Source organism: Mastigoproctus giganteus, chromosome 5 (assembly GCF_048544385.1).
Source record: "Mastigoproctus giganteus isolate SK-2022 chromosome 5, ASM4854438v1, whole genome shotgun sequence".
NCBI lineage: Eukaryota > Metazoa > Arthropoda > Arachnida > Uropygi > Thelyphonidae > Mastigoproctus > Mastigoproctus giganteus.
This window is the reverse complement of record NC_143579.1, coordinates 82,727,781-82,750,227: the sequence shown is the minus strand read 5'-3', so window position 1 is coordinate 82,750,227 and position 22,447 is coordinate 82,727,781. Positions and strand designations below refer to the sequence as shown.

General features: G+C 38.3%; 1 protein-coding gene across 1 annotated transcript in view; it reads right to left on the bottom strand.

The window, feature by feature from the left end:
• LOC150085526 (transcription initiation factor TFIID subunit 1-like) overlaps positions 1–22,447 on the bottom strand; it is a 700,666-nt gene that overhangs the window by 218,873 nt on the left and 459,346 nt on the right. The window contains 1 exon segment of the mRNA XM_090374589.1: positions 13,241–13,367. Within this exon segment, the coding sequence (XP_090230715.1) occupies positions 13,241–13,367 (127 nt within the window).

The following is a 22,447-nucleotide window of genomic DNA, read 5'->3' as shown; positions in this document are numbered from 1 at the left end:
TTCTGAGGCATGTGCTTCCCGTCGCAAATCTATGGAGGTCTTCAATACAGACCAATCGTTCGGATGTAGATAATTTTTTAATTTATCGCAAAGCTTCCTAACCTGGGAAAGGTATTTTTGTTTATTCGAATATTGAGATTTTAAGGCAAGCTTAACGATACTACGCGAAGTGGCTAGTGTTAGTTGTTTTATGCTTGAAATTTTTTGATTTAAATTAACCATGGCAAACTTCAGAATGTTGTTTTGAAGGCAATATTTTAGAAACGAAATATGGTAACTTTGGGCCGAGTATCTTAGTGCTGATTTAATGTCATTTTGCACATAGCCATTTAAAAAATCCCCCATAATTGTGTGTATCGATAGGTTACCCCTAGAGAGACAGGAAGTGAATTAAATAGTCAATAAATAAATAAGAGTTTAAAAAATGAATTAGATAGCATGAATCAAGCTGTAATACTCAATACCGATTAATTATACGAAGCTACCTATTAAGGAAATTTTTCACTTAATTAGACTGTTAGTTGAGGCCAACTATATCACCTTTCGAGACAAATTACCAATGGGTTTGAGCCTGAGCGGCTTCATGTCAGAGATCTATCTCTCAACAATTGAACATATACATTTGACACCTTTTCAACCCCGTATTACATATTATGGGAGTTATTTAGACGATGTTCTAGTTATTACTGATAGTAGTACTATCCAAGACATTTTACATTCGTTTAATAATATTATTTCAAATTTACATTGGAAAGGGAGGATACGGATATAAAGTCATTAAACTTTCTGAATATCACGCTTACTCGGGACTCGAATAAGATCCAATTTAGCATCTATCGAAAACCTACAAACACCGGTATGCTTCTACATTATAATAGCTATCACCCGTTCGCCTACAAAAGATCGATTATCTTTAATCAATTTCTAAATGCCTATAAATATTCAACAACGGAATCTGCTTTGTGCTCACAAATATTAATTAGCAGGTGCTTAAACTTGGGTTATCGCCTTGCCACAATAAACCGGATTAGGGTACAGGCTAAGGATAGGATACAAAATACTACACCAACCAACAATAGTAATATCAAAAAATACTTTATTTCTGTCGCATATGTTGAACAGTGGCACAAACAGCTTAATAGATTCTTTAAAGATACCGAATTTAAAATTGTGGCCAGGCCAATACGGAATTTACGCACTATTAGCATTAGCATTAGTAGAGGCATATGATGCAAGAAAGCAAGCTTATTCAGCATCAGCCAAAAAAAAAAAAAAAAAACATACCACTCCCATTTCACCCCTCCGTTCGTTCGAAATACCTGTCCAGTTGAGCGTTAAATTTGTTTAGGCTATCAACTTCAACAAGTGACGGAAGTCGGTTCCACCAACCAACCACCAGCTGGCCAAAGGCAAATTTCCGCATATCTATCCGACATCCATCCTTCCTCAATTTGAATTTATGCCCTCTGAGGTGATTATTTTGAGCAAGATGAAGAATCCCATTGGCATTGAGCATGCTCAAACCATTCAAAGCCTTATACACCTCTATCAGATCATCTCGCCGGTGCCTAGTCTCCAGACTCTGTAATTTGCAAAACTTAAGCCTTTCTTCGTAAGAGCAACCCTTTGTTCCATTCACTAATCTTGTTGCCCCTCTCTGTACCCGTTCCAGCAGCTCTACATCCTTCTTGAAATGAGGCCTCCAGACCTGTATACAGTACTCAAGATGTGGCCTAACCATTGCCTTATACAAGGGAATAATCACCTCCTTATCCCTGCTAGAAAAATTCCTGTATATCATTGACAAGACACCATGAGCTACTCTTGCAGCTTGTCTGCACTGCTCAGAGAACTTCATATCGGTCTGCACAATTACTCCCAGGTCCTTTTCATTCTCCACCACTGTCAGTGTAGTACCGCAGAGTTGATATGTTGCTCTGGGGTTACTGTTTCCCATATGTAGTACTTTACATTTGTCAATGTTAAACTTCATTTGCCACCACTCAGCCCATCTGTTCAACCTTTCCAGATCCTGTTGCAGCAGCATAGCGTCAGTAGTGTCCTTAACAACCCTGCCAACCTTTGTATCATCTGCAAACTTGGACATTAAACTTGATATCCCATCATCAATATCATTCATAAACACCAAAAACAACAATGGACCCAACACTGAACCCTGAGGAACTCCACTAATAACATTAGTCCACGTTGAGCAGTGTCCATTGATTACCACTCTCTGTCTTCTGCCACTCAACCATCCCCTTATCCATAGCAGCAATTTGCCTCCAATGCCACACTGCTCCAATTTGTGCAGCAGTCTTTCACGTGCAACAGTATCAAAAGCCTTTCTAAGATCCAAATATATAATATCAAAGTTATTCCCTGCATCCAGTTCTTTTGTGACTACATCATAGTATCCAATCAAATTGGTCAGGCAAGACCTGCCCTTAACAAAACCATTAAGGGCAGGTCTGAACTATACTGAACAATCGCTCCGTTCTTTCTGCGTTTGCAACACAAATTAATGACCTGGTATACAACATTTCTTGCGGTGATTGTGACTCGTCTTACCAAGGTTCGACGTGTTTTTCTCTGAATATTCGTGTAAATCAACATGAAGCCTCAGTTCATGTCTCGTTCAGCAGTGTCAGAATTAGCCTTTCATGCCATTAACGAAAAACATACTTTTTTTATTTAACGAGGCCAAAATACTTAATGTCCAACGTAATTATATGCCACTATTAATTGCCAAAACCATAGAAATTAAATTACACGAGAATTCTGTTAATGTTCATCGGCCATATTTGATATCCGATGAGTGGGCCTTTACGCACATGCACAAAGACAAATAATCACTATTTAAGTTATGTTCAACCCTATTCAGTAATTTTCATTCCTGTGATCAAGATGTATGGTCGAAAAGCATTGTCTTCAGGAAAGAAAAATCGTTTTGAATATTTTCATTAAATTCTTTTTAATATTTTTAATTGTGTTAAATTGATTTTTAATTATTTTTTTACTCTAATGCAAGTTTTTTGATTTTTTCATTTTAATTTCTGGAGAGTAACATATGGAAGTGTTCTACGTACTATATTGAGGTAAACTCCTCTTATTATTTTACAAATATTAATATAAACTTAGAACGTATTGAGCATTACAGCTCTGATTCATACTATCTAATTCATATAGAATGTGTGCCCAGTCTTCACTCTCGCCACAGGTGCAGTTTGGGTCATCGGTCAGCCCTAAGGAGGTTAGTTTCTCCTTTAGGGAGCCGTGACCTATCAATATAAATGTTGTAAAAAGTCCAGGGGCATACCACTTATGTGGCTTTGGGCTAACAATTGCCACCAATGGCAGAAACCTTTTGGTAACCAGACCTATGGTTTCCTGCTGCCACTTTGTTTGCCATAGCTCATGGAGCTTTGTGGCTATAGGTCAACCATCACTAATCTGGCAGCGTTGGGACCTATGGGGTGCCGGAGTAGTGAGTTTGCCGGATCACTGGTGGGTGGTTATTTCAGCACATACATTTTACCCAACAGCTAACCACCACCTTTAACACATTGACTGCCAAGCTAATTTAAGAAAAAAATTCCCCAGGGGCCAAAAAATATTTAGGAAATAATTTGATTAGTAATTCTAAAATAAATATTATAATGTCAGTGTTGTTGTTTTTTCGCTTAAATTATATAAAAAAAGAAGTTTTTTTTTATGTTGCATACATGTGGCCAACGTGGCCATATATGTTGGTTACTTTATTTCTTGAGAAGCCGTGTCAGCCACATACGTGTGACGTTATTATTGCTAATTACGTTAAAATAAACTCTCAAACATTGCAATAAGTTTGTCAATATCGTTAGAGATTTTGTGAAAACAAGTTTGTTAGCGCACTGTATTATCCATAATATTGTTGTGTTTTTCCTCAAGTTTGTATAAGTGTGTTGTAAAAAAAAAAAAAAAAAATCTAAAAAGGAATGGCTAAAAGAAAATTACTACGATAAGAGGAACTGAGAGAAATTGCTGGAATTTACAATTAAGCAGAATTAAACTTCTCACAGACACACCGCTGCAGAGTTTTTTCAAAAGTTCAACTCTATCTGTTATGGACAATGTACGATGTTTGCGCTTTATAACCCGAGAGGTACTTCCATTATGGATTGGAATCATGGCTGGGGCTAAATGTGAGCAGGTTATAATTATAAATAAAGAAAAACAAGAGGGAATTGACTTGCCAGTGTTTACGACTTTGCACCAACAGCTGATGCTGCAACTAACGCCATCAAAACAATAGCAGCAGGTCAGTGCGCCGACCCAGGAAATTTGAAATTACGTTTGCAGAAATTATGTCCAAATTAGTGGTGGAACCGGATTACTGGTGGCCGAATTAGTGATGGTTGACCTGTATTCTTTTTCTTTCAGCATTGAAGATGTTGGTTGTATCAAGGGCTATCCCCAGAAATTCTGTAGGTATGCCCTTTTTATATCTATAATATAAGCCTCTTTTGGCTACTTCCAGGTAAAGTGGGAGAGCTCTGGCCAGCAACTGTAGCGCAGGTGTGCTTACTGTGCGACATGCTCTGGTAATAGTGAGAAGTACTGTCCTTTGTATCAATTCTAATTTATTCCTATTTCTTACTATGGTCAAGCTGGTGAACCATGCACCAGCTCCATAGGTGATAACAGGTAGTAACATTGCACGGTATATGATTTCCAGGGTCTTTCTTTCGAGCCCCCAGTCTGCTCGACTGATCCTGGCAATCACACCTGATAATTTCTCACTATCTTTGCCAAGTAGATCAAATGGAGGTAAAAAATTAATTTTGAATCAACGAACACTCCAAGATATTTTAGTTCTGCTACCATTTTTATAGTGGTTGTGTTAATTTTGATTTCTATATGTCTTCTTATGTCCAAATTGCCTTTTAGAAGTATTTTTTGGTTTTTTTTCAGGCATATGTGCCCACTCCTGCAGCTGCAAGAGGGCGGCATTTGATCTTTGCTCTACAACCACTCGCATATTACCTTTTACAAGGAAAATCATGTCATCTGCAAAGGCCAGGCTTTCTATGGGCCCAGATCCAAGGCCAGAAATTGGTGCAGAACAATGTTCCGGAAGAAAGGGCCAAGGATTGAACCCTGCAGGTAGCCTTTATTCACAGGGCGTGTCAAATCCTGGAACCATGTGTGTACTAAGCCACTTCTGTCCGTAAGGTAGCTGTTTATTACCTCATAGAGGTTTTGTGAGGCATTTGCCTGGCGGAGTCTCCTAAGGACACTAGGCCACCAGAGTGAGTCAAATACACCAGCAAAGTTAATGGAGATTGACAGCATATATTTCTCCTCTGAGTTTTTAACTGTTGTCAGTAGGTGGTGCATGGCATCCTCCGTAGAGTTGCCCTTCTTAAAACCATATTGATTGTTGCAATGTAAACCTGCTTCCGTGTAGTACTGAGCTAATCTACTATATACATTAGTCTTTCGTATATTTTCCCTAGTACAGGGAGTAGGAATACAGACCAAAAAGAATACAGAAAATCATATAGACCAAATCACATTGGTCTATATGATTTGGGATTAGGTGGTTTCTTGGGGTTTTTGAGAATTAATCTTAACACAGCTTTTTTCCATATTTTTGGGAATATACCTTCTGTCATACAGTGCTATTAATTTTTCTGGTGCTATTTCTGCTAACTTTTTGATAATCTCAACCTCTAAGAGGTCAATGCCTGGGCATTTATTGTTTTTGGTTTTAGATAGTACTATTTCTAAGTTTTGTATAGTAAATAGAGGTTCAATATTGGCTTTGTCGTATTCAGTGTTTTATTTTATGATGTCTAGCTGGGTGGGGTAAAGTTCCCCAGTTTCAGTCTGAATAATACTGTCTAGGATGTTATTTACAGAATCTGCCCAACACAGTAGTTGGTTTAACAGTAGTTTCCAAGACATCTCCTCTTGGCAGCTTGTTGGTCACTATTCTGTAAACAACTCCCCAAGGATTATTGTTTCCAGTAGTTCCCACCAAGTGCCTCCAACATTCCTTTTTCTTGTCTCTTATGATGTTGTTGTTTTTGGTTTTTAGGAGCATTAGCAACTAAGGCCATATTGCTCCGGGATATGCGGTGGTCATTCCCTGACCTTTCCGCATCCTCCGTATTTGGTGGTGACGGGTTCGAACCCCGGTCTAATCAAGAAGCGTGTGCTACGCACTGCTGCTCCTTCCCACCTGGCTACGGAGGCAGCCCCCTGTCTCTTATGAGGGCTGTATACTGATTCCTGAGAGTTCTATAAGAATCTCTCAGTGCACCCACCTCATTTTGTGGTCAAGATGTCCTGGCTCTTTGAAAATTTCTCCTCGCCTGGTGCACCCTTCTCCTGAGTATAGTTAGTTCAGGGCACCACAAGGGGACTGCCTGCTACCTCAGTTTTTTTCTGTGGGATAGACAGGTTTGCTGTTTTTGTTAAACTGTTTGTCATAGTCAGTGCTTGCTCGTCTGAGATACAGTTGCCTGATCTAGACCACTCATTTTCCTGTTTTTGCAACTCAGCTGCTGTATGTTCTGCGAAAATCTGCCAGTTTGCCCTTTTGAGGTTATACCTTTTGATATCCAACAAGGAGTGTTGGGTTATTTGTAATTGCCTGTTTAGTTTGAAGGTGATGGCTCTATGATCTGATGTAGTCCAGGCTGGCTGGACACACCAGTGTGTAATTTTATAGGCATTGAATTGGTGGCACGAGTGACATCAATGTCACTCTCCCACATGGTACTGCTAAAAGTTAGTAAGTTATTAAGTTGATTATCACTTGAAAGGATGAGGTGGCCATAAAATCTGACAATACCTGGCCATTGTGCGTGTGTGTGTGCCTGCTCTGTCTTCTGTACAGCTATGCCATAAGGCTGACCAGCAGTTGACCTCAGCGCACACACACTATGATATTTGCTGTAGGTAGCAGGTCTGCGACTGCTTGTAAATATTCTATTGTAGGATTTATATCTTTTCCAGGTCTGGAATAAAGTCAGATAACATAGAACTGACCCACAGCACTAGTGATATGAGCACACACTGCTGTGGGGAGCAGAGGTGACCCACCATTGTGACTGTAAGGTTGGTGTTTACAACTACTACTGCTGCAGAAGGAACACCCGAGGTGCATTCTATGATTTTGTAGTTTCTTGGAGTACCAAGATGGCTATGACATTTTCTTCTAATCTGAGCTTGATCTGATCTACAACAGCTCTTGCTCTTTGAGCATTCAACTAACCGAGATTTAGAGATCTAGTCACGTTTATATTTTCGATCTGGCCCATAATTGGTCCTAGATTGTATAAGTTTTACCATTTTTTTATAGCAGGGGCATTTGTCATTTCTGATGCTGTGTGCATAGTCAGTCATGCTGCCTTGCAGCCAGTAAATTTTGGCTGCTGAGACTTATTTTTGCAGCTTTTGTAATCGTGGCCAGTGACTGCACAGTGACCATAGACAGGTTCTTTTTGACCGAAGTCCCTGGCAGTATGACTATACTTATGACATTTAAAACAGTTTTACATGGGGAAATGTTTCCAGAATCTATGGCTGATCCAGCCAGCATAGATTCTCTGTTGTTCCTGCAGTGCCTCCCATATTTTAGGTGTAATTTCTGCTATTATATTAAATAATCCATTTATTTTGCTTTTGGTTCCTCTTTTTAGAAGGAATTCAGCAGCAAATTCATCTATTGTCATTATGCTACTGAAGGTTTTATAGTATATATCCATCATTAGGTCTTTTTCTAATGTTGCTTCTGGTACATCAAAAATTAGGATGTGAGGATTTTTTCCTTTTGGCTTTTCTGTTTTAAGCCCAAGTTTTGTAACTTCAGGTATTGCCTCCAACATTTTTAAATCCTATTTATTTGCTACTTCCAGTAGCACCCCATTTTCTTTCACTTTTCTCATACTGTTAATTTTTATGACCTTTAAGTATGGCTTTAGTTGTGTCATCACTGTTTCTTTGACAGCCTCACTGGATTTGTGGGCTGAGTCAGACATTGCTTTTAGTATGGCAATGTTTGTTTGTTTATTTCTGGATGTTTGCTTTGTCTTGTTAACCTCCTTTGGCTGTGTAGCCATTGTTTTATTTGCCCTTGCTACTTGGGCATAACTTAATGTGTTGATCTCTTTATAATTATTTTTTTTCTTCTGTCACAGTTTCCACTTTGGTTTTTAAAACTCTGTTTTCTGTGTGTTCAACTCCATGACTCTCTGCTCCAAGACTGTCCAGCAGTTGAATATCTGTAGTTTTGTTGCAGACATTCTATTTGTTTGCTTGTGAAGAAAGTCTTCTAGGTAAAGTTTTAACTGTTTAATTTGTTTGATTGGGTCTTGAACCTGGTTAATTGTTTCAAACCTTATTTCCTCTTCTGTTTTGTTCTCTGTATTTTCATTGCAATCTTTTCCTTTGTACTCTTTATTTTCTGTTTGATTTCTCTCTTTTTTTTGCCCTTTTCATACCAAGGGGGCCTGAGGGACATGCTTCAGTGTCTTCGTTATTTATTTGCTCATTATTGTTGGGGGTTCTTTTTCTTAAAACTCTGATATCTGAGTCCGGGATATCCTCTATATTTAAGTCAGGGTTGCCTCCTAGTTTTTGCATTTTTTCATCCATATGTAGGTACTTTTCAGTTGTTCTGTCCATATTATATTGTTTCTTCTGTTGGGAGAAATAATTTGATGTGTCTGTTCAAAATTAGACCTGTTATAACCCAAGTAATGGGATTTCCTGGTTTTGGTGGGAAAACCTGTACCCCTACAGAGAAGTCGCGCTGGTCAACAGCAAGCAAATCAAGGGTTATTCCCAATGCTGAGAATGGGCTCTGGTCAACCTTCTACTGCAGTGGCCAACTTTTTCCCATACAGAGGCCATATTCAAAGTTAGATTTCTTTTGAGGGCCGCACTGAGTGATTCAAGAAAAATTAGTGTTATATTTTCCATATTATTATTATTATGCTCATATTATTTCTCCCTCTCCCTGATTGGGGGATCCATCTCATGATGGGTACTGCTACCTAATACACAGGGTGGTTGTTATGTCTGGTGTTAATGTTGGCCGAGGAACTCTCTGACTATCCTAAAGGTGTTCACAGGATTGCGACTTTCTGGAGCTCCTTGTAGGTGTTTGCTGGGAGACCTATTGCTGCTAGGCTGTTATTCAGGGTCTTTGACATCATACCGGTGGTTGACATGATGATCGTTACTTGTTGCATATGCCACATCTCTTTGATCTCCTGTCTTAGGTTCATGTAATTTCTGATTTTTTTCCCCATGGATTTTCTGCAGGTTGCCAGTGTTGGGTACTACTACGTCAATCAGATAGGTAGCCTTTTCCTACTTGTCCACAAGGGTTATGTCCGGTCTGTTGTGCAGAATTGTCTTATCTTTTAAATGGCACAGTCCCAGTACAACTTGTGGGTTGGAATCTCTAGTACCGCCTGGGGTTCGTACTTGTAGTACACTTTCTTCAATCAACTGGTATTTCCTTGCTAACTTCTGATGTATTATCCTGGGTACCTGGTCATGTCTATGAGTGTATTCTTTTTGAGATTCGCATCCTGTTAATGATCAGCTTCCTTTAAGCCATTTTTTTTTTTTTTTTTTAAAAAAAAAAAAGCTCTTTCCCTTTTATATGTGATGAGATCTTGTTGATTATTCATCCTTTTCCATTGTCGGTAGGCCCTTTTCTTGCGATGAAAAGTGAGTTTGATGTCAGAATTGAACCACGGGGACATTCTTGATGTAATCTGAACTTCTTTTGATGCCCCAGTCAGCACTTTTTGTCTGAGTTCTTGAGCTAAGCAGGATAAAGCTCCCTTGGAGGAGAGTATATAGATTTTGCCAGTTAAACTCTGTTCGGCATTTAAGAATTATTTCAGGTTTGAGATACTTAACTTAAAAAATTGCTTTTGACGTTATTATGACAATACCAATTTCATATCTTGTCACATGTAAAAGCAAAATTGAATATATTTGAAAATTTTATTAAGTTCAATACACAATTATATTTACTAAACAAAACATTTAATGAGAAAATTTTTGGAATGTTAATGAGAAAATTAATAAAATTTAAAATGCTGTTTTAGTTCATTTTCCACGTTGGCCGCAGGTTGGACACCACTGTGAATCAACCATAAACGCCCCATTCAAGAATTAGGAGAGAGTGATTTTCTTTTACCCCGACAAATAATCGTCTGTTGTTTTGCTGAAGTGCATTAACCACATTTTTCCCTATCTCTGTTTACATGGTCACAGTACCTGAATATCCAAATGACACTGACATTTTGGACAGTTTAAAAAAAAAAAAAAAAAAATTTAATTTAACAACTGATTCAAAGAACTAGTGATAATATTGATGACAAGAGAATGAAAATGAGGACAACGAAGGTATTAAACCTTCTAAACATGAAATGTTGGCATTTGGTGTAAATGAAGTTAGAAAATTGTCAATTAGGTTACAATTAAATGAAAGAGATACAATTCGTGGATTTCGGGAATACCTAATTGATAATAAGGTTTTGGAAGAATTGGAGCATTTGATAAACACTCTCTGAGTACAATACCAATTTCATCGAGTGAATGTAAACGAGGATTTTCACAAATGAATCTGATTGTCAGCCCAACCAGAGAACAAAAACAATTTCTTCACTATTATTTCTTAAAATTGTAGGCCCACCACTGACGCACTTTGATTCAACAAAATATCAATTTGTGGCTTCATAAACGTCATTCAGCGACAGACACAAACAGTAAGAAAAGAAGTCAGCATAGTCAGAGAGAACTTAATAAAAATTTGGAATATTCTACAAAAACTTTATTATGAAATTATTTTTACTTATTATTTTTTACTTAATCTTTACACATTTTCCTTATTTTTTGATATAAATGAATAATAAATTTATGCTTAATAAACTGTGTGTTAATATACTTAATTTGTTGTTCTTATTCCAAAAACATTACTACTAAAGTAACAATATCAGGAAAAAAATTTCTGAGTACTTTTCATATCCTTTTAATTTTCAATTTTTCCTGATTGCAAAGAATGAGTAACGGCACCAATTTTTTTTTACAAAAAAAAAAATAGCACTGGTGAACTGCACATGCATGAGGTATTGAAGGCAGCATATTTCCATTGTGTAAATAACACAGCCTTAAGGCTAACCTTAGAAGCATCTCTAAATAGTCACCATTCTTTGGGAACATGCCTCATGTTCATTGTTGCCATTAGATCATCAACATCCTTACAAACAGTGAGTTCACCTTCTGTTTGATAGAATTTATCATAATCTTATCTTTATTTTGAGTACAAAAGGTTGTTATTTTCACAGAATGATCTAGAAGATTCCACTGTTGTAGCCCCCAAGGCCAAAAGCTCTGCCTTATTCTTCAGCAGCTCGAGTTGCCTGATGGGTCATTAAGCTCACTTTCTGTGATCTTATGTGGTTCAGAAGGATAAAAGTTTGGACAAAATTGTGGATCCCTTGACGTAGACAGCTGCTATACTTAGTGTACATCTCAAGTTGATGTTCAACAGTGTCTTCATCTTCATCAGAGTGTACAGAAAAACTGTCAGGTAGTTCAGGAATAGGTAGTACTTCACCGTGAGGCATGGGACATTGCAGATACTATATTTGGGTACATCACTGCACTTTTCTTCATTGCCATCCCTTTTCTAATTAGAGGCACCATACAAAAGTAACAGTCTGTGATGTGATTTGTTGGCTCCTTCCATATCATTGGCATTGCAAAAGGCATAAAACATACATCTCTTTCAATTCACTCACACTTTGAGTTTTGATGAACAGGTAGTGTAGCATATGTGTGGAGTCCAGTTCTTGTCCTGGTCACCAACTTTAGATGCAAGCCTTTTTAATCGCTTGAGTTAAGGGATGCTTTCTTGAAGCTAACGTGACTTCTCCACGTACTTAACAGAAGTCATCCGGACTATTCACACAATAACGGGGCATGTTAATCTTACATGACACAAATACTGCACAAAAAGTAGGACTCTCATAGAGAACTGTTAACTGAGAACACATCCCTCAGTACCTAGCCATATTCAAGGATTACTGCAACAGAGTTGAAGACACATTTGAAGTGACAACAACTTATCACATGATGCACAGTGAGGCAACAGTTGCCAATCATGTGATAAGAACATGGTGGTACTGAAACTGCAGTGTTGCCATACCTTTTGCCAAGAGCTGTAGTTGATAATGTAGCATAACTTGTTAATATGAGACCCCAACTATAATTCAAAAACAAGAGCCAATCAACAAATTTTAATGTGATTTTCATGTTGAGCAGCATAAAATTAGTCAAGATTGGGGATTTTCATTTTCACAATAATTTATATATATATATAAAAAACCAGCCCCTCATCATGAAATTTGCTTACCAAAGTGTATTTTTTTTTTTTTTTTTAAATTTTGATCCCAATTAATCACAGTAAGCAAACCTAACACAACCCCAAAATTTCTTGTCCAATGAGAATCCTCAACAGGCTTTGCAATCCCCCATTACCTTGCTTTCTAAGCTCTTGCATATCCCAAAAGAAGTACTACAAGAATCAATCTCACTGTTGCTCATGGCTGCTATTAATCTCCCGCTCCCCAAACTAGAGCTTCCAAGCCACCTAATACTGTCTTGATAGCAACAAGATATATTCTTGAATCTCTTCTATTTAAGAAGTCCAACAATCCCTTTAAAAATAGTCCCTCCCCAGGCAGGTCATATTGATAAAACTTCTTCTCCCATAAGCCTTACACAATCACTACAAGACCAAAATGACAGAAAATGCTCTCATCATGAACTTCATCCTATCATGACTGGGTGTAATTCACGACAGTTTCAAATTTGGCACTAACAGCATTTCCTCAATATTGCCTAAGCTTAACATCATTAGTACCAACAAGTACAATAATATCCTATTTTGTTGTGCACTTAAAAGATGATGTTGAACATAATTAAGTTCTTTTCTAAATTCTCTATTAAAATCACAGATCCAACTATATCTTGTTACCTAACACAAATAAGCTTCCCAATTATTATTTTTTATTTAAAAAATCTTTTGAATGTTAATTAACCATAGAGTTAATATCATTCTATTTTTACGAGACAATTGCCAAGTTTGGATTATATGTTGAATTGCTTAGTAATAAATACAGACTGAATACATAACAGTTAAATTTTTCTTTCTTTTTTTTACCTCTATACTTGTCTTTTTGTTCGATAGCATGCTTTCAATATTTCGGCCCATTTCTTCAATATCAGAATCATCTTCACTACTAGAATAATCTTCATCTGTTGAAAGAATTTCTTCTGAAGCAAGGATCCTAACAAAATTTGAAATGACATGTTAAATAAAGAAAAAAAATTTCCAGAAGTTTTAAATTCTCAACTGATATGATTAGAAACATGATGTGCAAAGTTGCAATTCTGACAGGCAAGTAGAATTCACGCATATTTCAATTTCAAAGATTAAATACAAAATCAAATTCACTATGCCACATCAAGTTTTCTACAGTTGACATGAATAAATATTTCTTTATTTGTGATATATAAAAATAAAATGGAAAGAAAGTTTATTTTAGTTCGTTATAAAGAATCTCTAGAAACTGCATAATTTGCAGCACATGAACAAAATAAAAAATGCTCCTTTAATATAATGAAATATGGTCTAAAATAGGGGCATTCTTCATCTATCACACCATGAAATAATGCAACACTGTTAATGTATGGAAGCCAACTAAATTCTGCATTCTTTTTGAATTTGTCATTCCAAACACATGCATGCTTGCACATTTGAGTGAGAATAATTTTTCCCTCCCTCTTAAATGCTTTGGCCTTTTTCTCAACAAGATTACAGTAGCCCACATAAGAATGTGAATGAATGGAACATATGTACAGGAATTACAGTGTACTCACATAGCAATGTGATCTATTGAAACAGAAATTGTTTTTGGAATCACTTATGAAGGTATACATTGCTTGCTGAGATGACCTTTGTGGTGCATGCTTTCAAGTTGCTGAATTTGTAAAATGGAAAATAATAATAATAATAAATAAATAAATAACTGATAGAATTCAATTAAAATATATGACAGCATATGAAGGATTCTGCCTTCCAGGGTCCTCTCTTATTGGGAACCACAAGACATCCACACCCAAAACAACCAAGGGACACAGCACTTTTAATATCTTCTAAATATGCCAAAGGCAGGGTTGAAAGGCTACAATCCTATGCTATGCAAGCCGTTAGTGAAAGTAGTTTATCCAAAGAATGTTAAGACTAAAAGAAGAAAACCTGGGAAAATTTCTCTAATGCTGACTCCCACACATCACCATCTAATAAAAAACTTAATCAGAAATCAGAACAATGGAATCAATAATTTATGGAAAAATATTATCTGTGACCACTAGCATACGCAGCTCACATACTTAGCTAGCATACCACAATAGAAGGCGCCTCCGTAGCCAGGTGGGAAGGAGCAGCAGTGCATAGCACACGCCTCTTGATTAGACCGGGGTTCGAGCCCGTCGCCACCAAATATGGAGGATGCGGAAGGGTCAGGGAATGACCACCGCATATCCCGGAGCAATATGGCCTTAGTTGCTAATGCTCCTAAAAACCAAACAGCAAACAGCAACCACAATAGAAGCAAATCTGATTCGTTGGCATAGTAACCTTGAATACACGTTTCTCGTGTCTATAAAGATTTTTTCAGAAAAAATTCTTTAAAAAAAAGTTGCTTATTTTCAGTTTATAGCAGCCAACTCTTAAATTTCAAAAGGCTAAAATTAGGTATTTGTAGGCAAGAGGAAAACATGGGATTTTTTGGCCAAAACAAGTAAAAGGGAAAAAAAAAAAAAAAAAAAAAACAGGAGTTATTCAGAAAAAAAGAAGAAAATTGATTTTTCCGAGAAAGCAGGAAGTTTATAAAGTTCACACTGCACTAGAAATTAATTTTTATTAAAAAAAACACATTTTATACTTAAATATGGCCAAGAGAACGTTTTACCAGTACAATATACTTTTAAACATTAGAGTTAACATAATATTTTTCTGCCTATGGATTGGTTTGGATTACCTCTTAGACGTCAACCGATGGTTGATTCAATAAAGATAGTGTAGTAGATTCTGTACCTATTCAGAAATGTTGAGTCAAAGTTTTACATATAACAAAGGCACTGCTCTTCAGGCTTGGCTTGGCTGTCAAGAGCATTTCTGAAACTACACCATAAAGAGAAGATCTGAATTTAGTTCCCCCCAACCACACATGCACATTCTCTGGATATCAGCATTGCTATGAACAATTATTAAAATGCCAAGAATGACTTGGAATAAGTTTTATATTTGAAGCATCCTTCTTAACTTATCAATTCCCCAACGAAGAACCAACATACATCAATATTCTTTCACAGTGTCTGGTTAAGTTTTCACACTGAAACCGACAGAACTGATGCTGCAAAACATATACTTCATCTATTTATTTATTATTAATAATACCAAGATGTGCAAGAAACCTGGCTTATAAAAATTTAAAATTTTGAAAGTGATGCACTGCCGAATGATGAAATATGTGCTCTCTTCACATTCACCACTGTACATCAATTCTTTGCTCTTATATGAAACTGAAGTCTTATATAACACTAAAACTAACAAAAGTTATCTTCAAAATAACCATTTCTTCAATTTAGCATTAGTAGAGGCACACGATGCAAGAAAGCAGGCTTATGCAGCATCAGTCAAAAAAAAGCTCCGATTTCACCCCTCCATTTGTCCCAAATACCTGTCCAGCTCAGCCTTAAATTTATTTAGGCTATCAACTTCCACAACAAAAGATGGAAGTCCAATCCACCAAACAACTACCCGCTGGCTAAAGGCAAACTTCCGCACATCTATCCTACAACTGAATTTCCTCAATTTGAACTTATGCCCTCTCATGTGATTATTCTGAGCAAGAGGAAGAATCCCATCAGCAGTGAACATGCTCAAACCATTCAAGGCTTTATATGCCTCAATCAGATCACCTCACAGGTGCCTAGTCTCCAAAAACTGCAATCTGCAAAACTTAAGCCTTTCTTAGTATGGGCAGCCCTTTTTCCCATTCACTAATATTGCAGCCCTTCTCTCTACTCGTTCCAACAGCTCTACATCCTTCTTAAAATGAGGCCTCCAGACCTGTATACAGTACTCAAGGTGTGGCCTGACCATTGCCTTATACAATGGAATAATCACCTCCTTATCCCTGCTGGAAAAATTCCTGTATATCATTGACAATACTCCATGAGCTACTCTTGCAGCCCGTCTGCACTGCTCAGAAAACTTCATATCTGCCTGCACAATTACCTCCAGGTCCTTTTCATTCTCTACCACTGTCAGTGTAGTACCACAGAGTTGATACGTTACTCTGGGGTTACTGCTTCCCATATTTAGTACTTTACATTTGTCAATGTTAAACTTCATTTGCTACCTCTCAGCACATCTGCTCAAATTTTCTAGATTCTGTTGCAGCAGCACACTGCCATTACTGTCATTAACAACCCTGCCAACCTTTGTATCATTGTTTTTTGTTAAAATTCCCATTTTAATGTGGTTTTAATATTTTTTGAGAAAAGAAAAAAGGCAGAGAAACTTTATTACAACAGTGAGAGAGAGAAAATACTCAAAAAAAAAAACCCTCTGAGCAGTTCATAAATCTGGAGAGTTAGCAGCTGTTAGTTTTGCTATTCAAAGGGCTACTGCCAGCTAAATCGTTATGAGCCCGTCACCACCAAATACGGAGGATGCGGAAAGGTCAGGGAATGACCACCGCATATCCCGGAGCAATATGGCCTTAGTTGCTAATGCTCCTAAATTCCATATAACAAACAAACTAATCGCTATGAAGCCAGTATTAATGATTTTGTTCATTTTCAAACTTCACAAGTTTCAATCTTCCTCCCCCAAACAAGGCAACTTGATATTCAGTAGCATCTTCCCCTCTATTGGTTAGTTTAGAATATCCATATCCACTAACTACTGGACTATCATCTTTTAATTTTTTTTTTTTTTTTGTGTATATTTTATTTTTATCCATTTCAACCAAATTTCATGTTTTATTTTCCCTAAATTTGGACTGGAGCTGCTCAAAGCCACAGTGGAAACCTACCAAGACCTACCTTTCATTATTTAATGAAAAAACTTTCGAGCCAACAGACCAGTAAGGCTCCTGGAGTTGATGGAATATACCCTATAATCTTAAGGGAGGCGGCAAGCGAGTGCATTGAACCATTGAGGCTAATTATGCGAGCATCACTAGACTCTGGGGAGATTCCCTTGGATTGGAAAAGTGCAAATGTATCTCCCATACATAAGGATGGCTCTTAAAGTGAAGTTGGAAATTACTGACCTGTCAGTCTGACTTCAGTAGTAGGGAAAATCATGGAGGCAATGATCAAGGGTGGAATTCAGGATCATTTGGATCGAATTGAAATTCTCAAGGATACTCAGCATGGTTTTGTAAAGGGAAAATCATGTTTAACAAATCTGGTTCGCTATTTCGAAAGGGTCACTCAAGAGCTGGATTTAGGGAATAATTTCGACATTGTTTATTTAGATTTCAGCAAAGCTTTTGACTCAGTCCCACACGAGCGGTTGCTTTATAAGCTGGAACAGGTTGGAATCACTGGGAAAATCCTTAGATGGATAGAAGGATAGCTTCAGGGCAGGAGGCAGAGAGTTGTGATAAATGGCTATTCCTCAGATTGGGTTAATGTAAGAAGTGGGGTTCCCCAAGAATCAGTATTAGGACCACTGTCGTTTTTAATTTTCATAACCGACATTGATGAAGAGATAGAGGGCGTGATGTCTAAATTTGCAGATGTTAAAATTGGTAGAGTAGTTAATGATCACTGTCAAGCTGAGCTTCTTCAGAGAGACCTAGATAGACTTCAGGAATGGTCAGAAAAATGGCAGCTATGCTTTAATCCAATAGTGTAAGGTATTACACGTGGGAAACAGTAATCCCAAAATAACTTATTAGCATTAGTAGAGGCACTTGATGGAAGAAAGCAAGTTATGCAGCATCAGCCAAAAAAAAAAAAAAAACACCACTTCCACTTCGCCCCTCTGTTCGTTCAAAATACCTGTCCAGCTGAGCCTTAAATTTATTTAGGCTATCAACTTCCACGACAAGGGATGGAAGTCTCTTCCACCAACCAACCACCCGCTGGCTAAAGGCAAATTTCTGCACATCTATCCTACATCTGTCTTTCCTCAATTTGAATTTATGCCCTCTCAGGTGATTATTCTGAGCGAGAGGAAGAATCCCATCAGCATTCAGCATGCTCAAACCATTCAAGGCTTTATACACCTCTATCAGATCACCTCGCTGGTGCCTAGTCTCCAGACACTGCAATTTGCAAAACTTAAGCCTTTCTTCGTAAGAGCACCCCTTTGTTCCATTCACTAATCTTGTTGCCCTTCTCTGTACTCGTTCCAGCAGCTCTACATCCTTCTTGAAATGAGGCCTCCAGACCTGTATACAGTACTCTAGGTGTGGCCTGACCATTGCCTAATACAAGGGAATAATCACCTCCTTATCCCTGCTAGAAAAATTCCTATATATCATTGACAATACACCATGAGCTACTCTTACAGCCCATCTGCACTGCTCAGACTTCATATCTGCCTGCACAACCACCCCCAGGTCCCTTTCATTCTCTACCACTGTCAGTGTAGTACCACAGAGTTGATAAGTTGCTCTGGGGTTGCTGTTTCCCATGTGTAGTACTTTACATTTGTCTATGTTAAACTTCATTTGCCACCTCTCAGCCCACCTGCTCAACCTTTCCAGATCCTGTTGCAGCAGCATAGTGTCAGTAGTGTCCTTGACAACCCTGCCTACCTTTGTATCGTCTGCAAACTTCGACATTAAGCTTGATATACCATCATCAACATCATTTATGAATACAGAAAACAATAATGGACCCAACACTGAGTCCTGAGGGACTCCACTAATAACATTAGTCCACGACGAGCAGTGTCCATTGATTACCACTCTCTGTCTTCTCCCCCTCAGCCACCCCTTTATCCACAGCAGCAATTTGCCTCCAATGTCACACTGCTCCAATTTGTGCAACAGTCTTCTACGTGCAACAGTATCAAAAGCCTTTCTAAGATCCAAGTATATAATATCAAAGTTATTCCCTGCATCCAGTTCCTTTGTGACTGCATCATAGTATCCAATCAAATTGGTCAGGCAAGACTTCCCCTTAACAAAACCATGCTGTGTCCGAGCTATAACTGAAGTCTTGTCTAAATGATCCTGCAGTGCTTCTTTAACTAGTGCCTCCATTAATTTTCCTGGAACAGAAGTTAAACTCACAGGTCTATAATTACTTGTGTCAGCCTTTGATCCTCCTTCGTGAATTGGGGTCAATTTGCACATCTCCAGTCTGTAGGTACCTCCCCTGAGTCCAAGGAAGCTCTCATAATTATGGCTAAGGGTTTGCTTACTTCCACTGCTGCCTCCTTTAATATAACTGGATAGATCCCATCCACCCCGGGTGCCTTTCTTGTGTTTATCTTCAACAATTTCTCCTCCACTTTACTCTCAGTTATTACAAGATTCTCTAGCTTACTGCTAGAGTTGAATACAACTCTGGCTTTCCCCTCGCTAAATAACTCCTCATGTGTGAATGTCGATGCAAAATATTCATTTAGTTTGTTAGCTACATGAGCAGGATCATCAACAGTTGACCCATTGATTATTCACTTGGAGTTCAACTAAACCCAGTACTGGAGGAAAGGGACTTGGGTGTTACGATACGGTCAGACATGAAATTCTCTGAGCATTGTAAACAGGTTGCAAGGAAGGCCCATGGTGTCCTATCGATGATCTATCGAACTTTTGCAAGTAGAGATAGGGACATGATAATCCGATTATATAAGGCTTATGTTAGACCACACTTGGAATACTGTGTTCAAGTATTGAGACCGCACCTAAAGAAAGACATCGAGCTTCTTGAAAGGGTGCAAAGACGGGTAACTCGCCTGGTGAGATCGGCAAAAGGGCGTCTTTATGAAGAAAGACTTCGAATATGTGGGTTGCAGAGTTTGGAAACTAGACACCTTAGAGGAGATTTGATTGAGGTGTTTAAGGCTCTGAGAGGCATCAGTAAAATGAATGAGGACGAAATTTTCAAGATTATAAATGATGCTAGACCTAGGGGACATAAATTCAAGTTACGGGGGGAAATGTTTAGATTGAACTGCAGGAAGTTTTATTTTAGCCAGCGAGTTATAAATTACTGGAATAAGTTGCCTTCATGGGTGGTAGAGGCCGACAGTTTGGGAAAATTCAAAGGTCATCTGGATAGTACTTTCGGGTAAGAGAAGCGCATAGGATGATAGGTTTAATTTCCCTTTTTTTTTATTAATTATTATTTAGTTTTTTTTATCATTTTTTTTTTTTTTTTTGGCTGGTGCAGCATAAGCCATAGGCTTTCTTGCACCATGAGGCCGTTACTAATACTAAGACCCCCAAAAAGACAGAACCAGCAATTCTTGTCTTTGATATCAATAAAAACCTCACATCAAAACAAATAGCTAGGGAAATCTATAGTAGAAACCTCCAAAATGAAAGTGAATTTATCAGCATTGAATATGTGGCACGACCAAAGGAAAATCCTCCTGAATGTAAACTGGATCATTGAGCCCTCAGCACAAGCTTTACAGGGACTCACATCTGGTGAGTATGGGCTTGGCACGCCCAGGGTCCTGAGCTGGATTTCATCATTCTTCTCTCTCTCTCTCTCTCTCTCTCTCTCTCTCTCTCTCTCTCTCATGGTAACTGAGAAATTTTTTTTTTGGCTGCTGCATTTCCTTTTTTTTTTTTTCACATTTATTTGTACACACAAATTATTACATTTATATACAAAAGTTACAAAATATATATACAATTTTATATATATTAACATTCTCGTTACACATATATAAAATACTATATTATATATGACCTCCTGGTGCATAGCATTGGTGTATCCCAGAATCAAGGGTGGCTCCTAGGCCATCTCCACCTAGTTCATCTGTACAGCAGTAGAACCTCTACGAAGTTTGTTTAAAAACGTGTGTTCTGTATTATAACACCACCGATATAAGGCAGCTGCTACCTGGTGCCCTTCTCTAGGCCCGGGTTTACATTGTCTGTTTGTGCCGAATGCACAAGTTCCGCACCCACCGGAGATAGTGCAATACCTGTGGGTGCCTATCTTGCTTCCTGAACTTGGAGAAAATGAAAAATGAATAACTAGTGGAAAAAATTCCACAAATTATCCTCAGTCCACCAAGAAACAGTAATTATTATACAGGGTGTCAGCAGCAGCGCAGGCGAGTCTCGCCTTAAGATCCAGGGTGTCTCAAAAATATTGGTACAAACGTTTAGGGGAGGTAGGTAACATCTAAAGGAATGTGAACTGCATAGGAATCCATAACCGGAAACATCACGGGGAAAGTAGTAGCAGAGGCACAAGAAGCAGAAATGACACAAGACAGTAATTAGTGGCAAACATTTATTTGACATAATATTAACAATGGAGTACGAGATGGATGCATTTCATGATGTTACAACAGATGCTCGAAGGTTCCACCATAAGACGCGATGCATGCATGACACCATGCATGCAGCATGGATTGGCGGACACGGTCGAACACACCTGGAGTTTCTTTGAAAGTAGCAGCAGCGCAGGCAAGTCTCGCCTTAAGATCCATTTCCATCTCCACAAGCGATTCATACACGATAGATTCCAAGGCCCCACAGAAAGAAATCAAGGCTCGATATATCAGGTGAGTGTGGGGACCAGGCAACAGGCCAACCACGGCCAATCCATCGACGCCCAAAACGCCTGTTAAAATGGTCACGAACACACCTTCCATAATGGGCAGGTGCCCGTCATGTTGAAACCAAACGTTGTGTCTCACATTTGCTGGAACATCGTCAAGTAACCCTGGTAGAACTTGTTCAAGAAAGATCCGATATTTAGTGGAGTTCATGTGGGATTGTAACAGGTATGGGCCGACTAAGCAGTCACCGACCATACCTGCCCACACATTTATTGCGAAGCAATGTTGTGCCGCATGGGTGCATACCGTGTGGGCCCTCTGCTAATCCATACAGAGGTGCATGTCAGCCAGCTCACAGTTTGTATATCGATGCATGCTCTTCGTGCGGCGACTACTCCTTGAATGAGTAAACCAGAAATTTTCCCTCTCGTGAACTGATGGACAGCGCCGTGTACCGACTTACAGTGACGTTTCCAGTTATAGGTTCCTATGCGATTCACATTCCTTTAGATGTTACCTCCTACCTCCCCTAAACGTTTGTACCAATATTTTTGAGACACCCTGTATAAACAGATATATATATATATA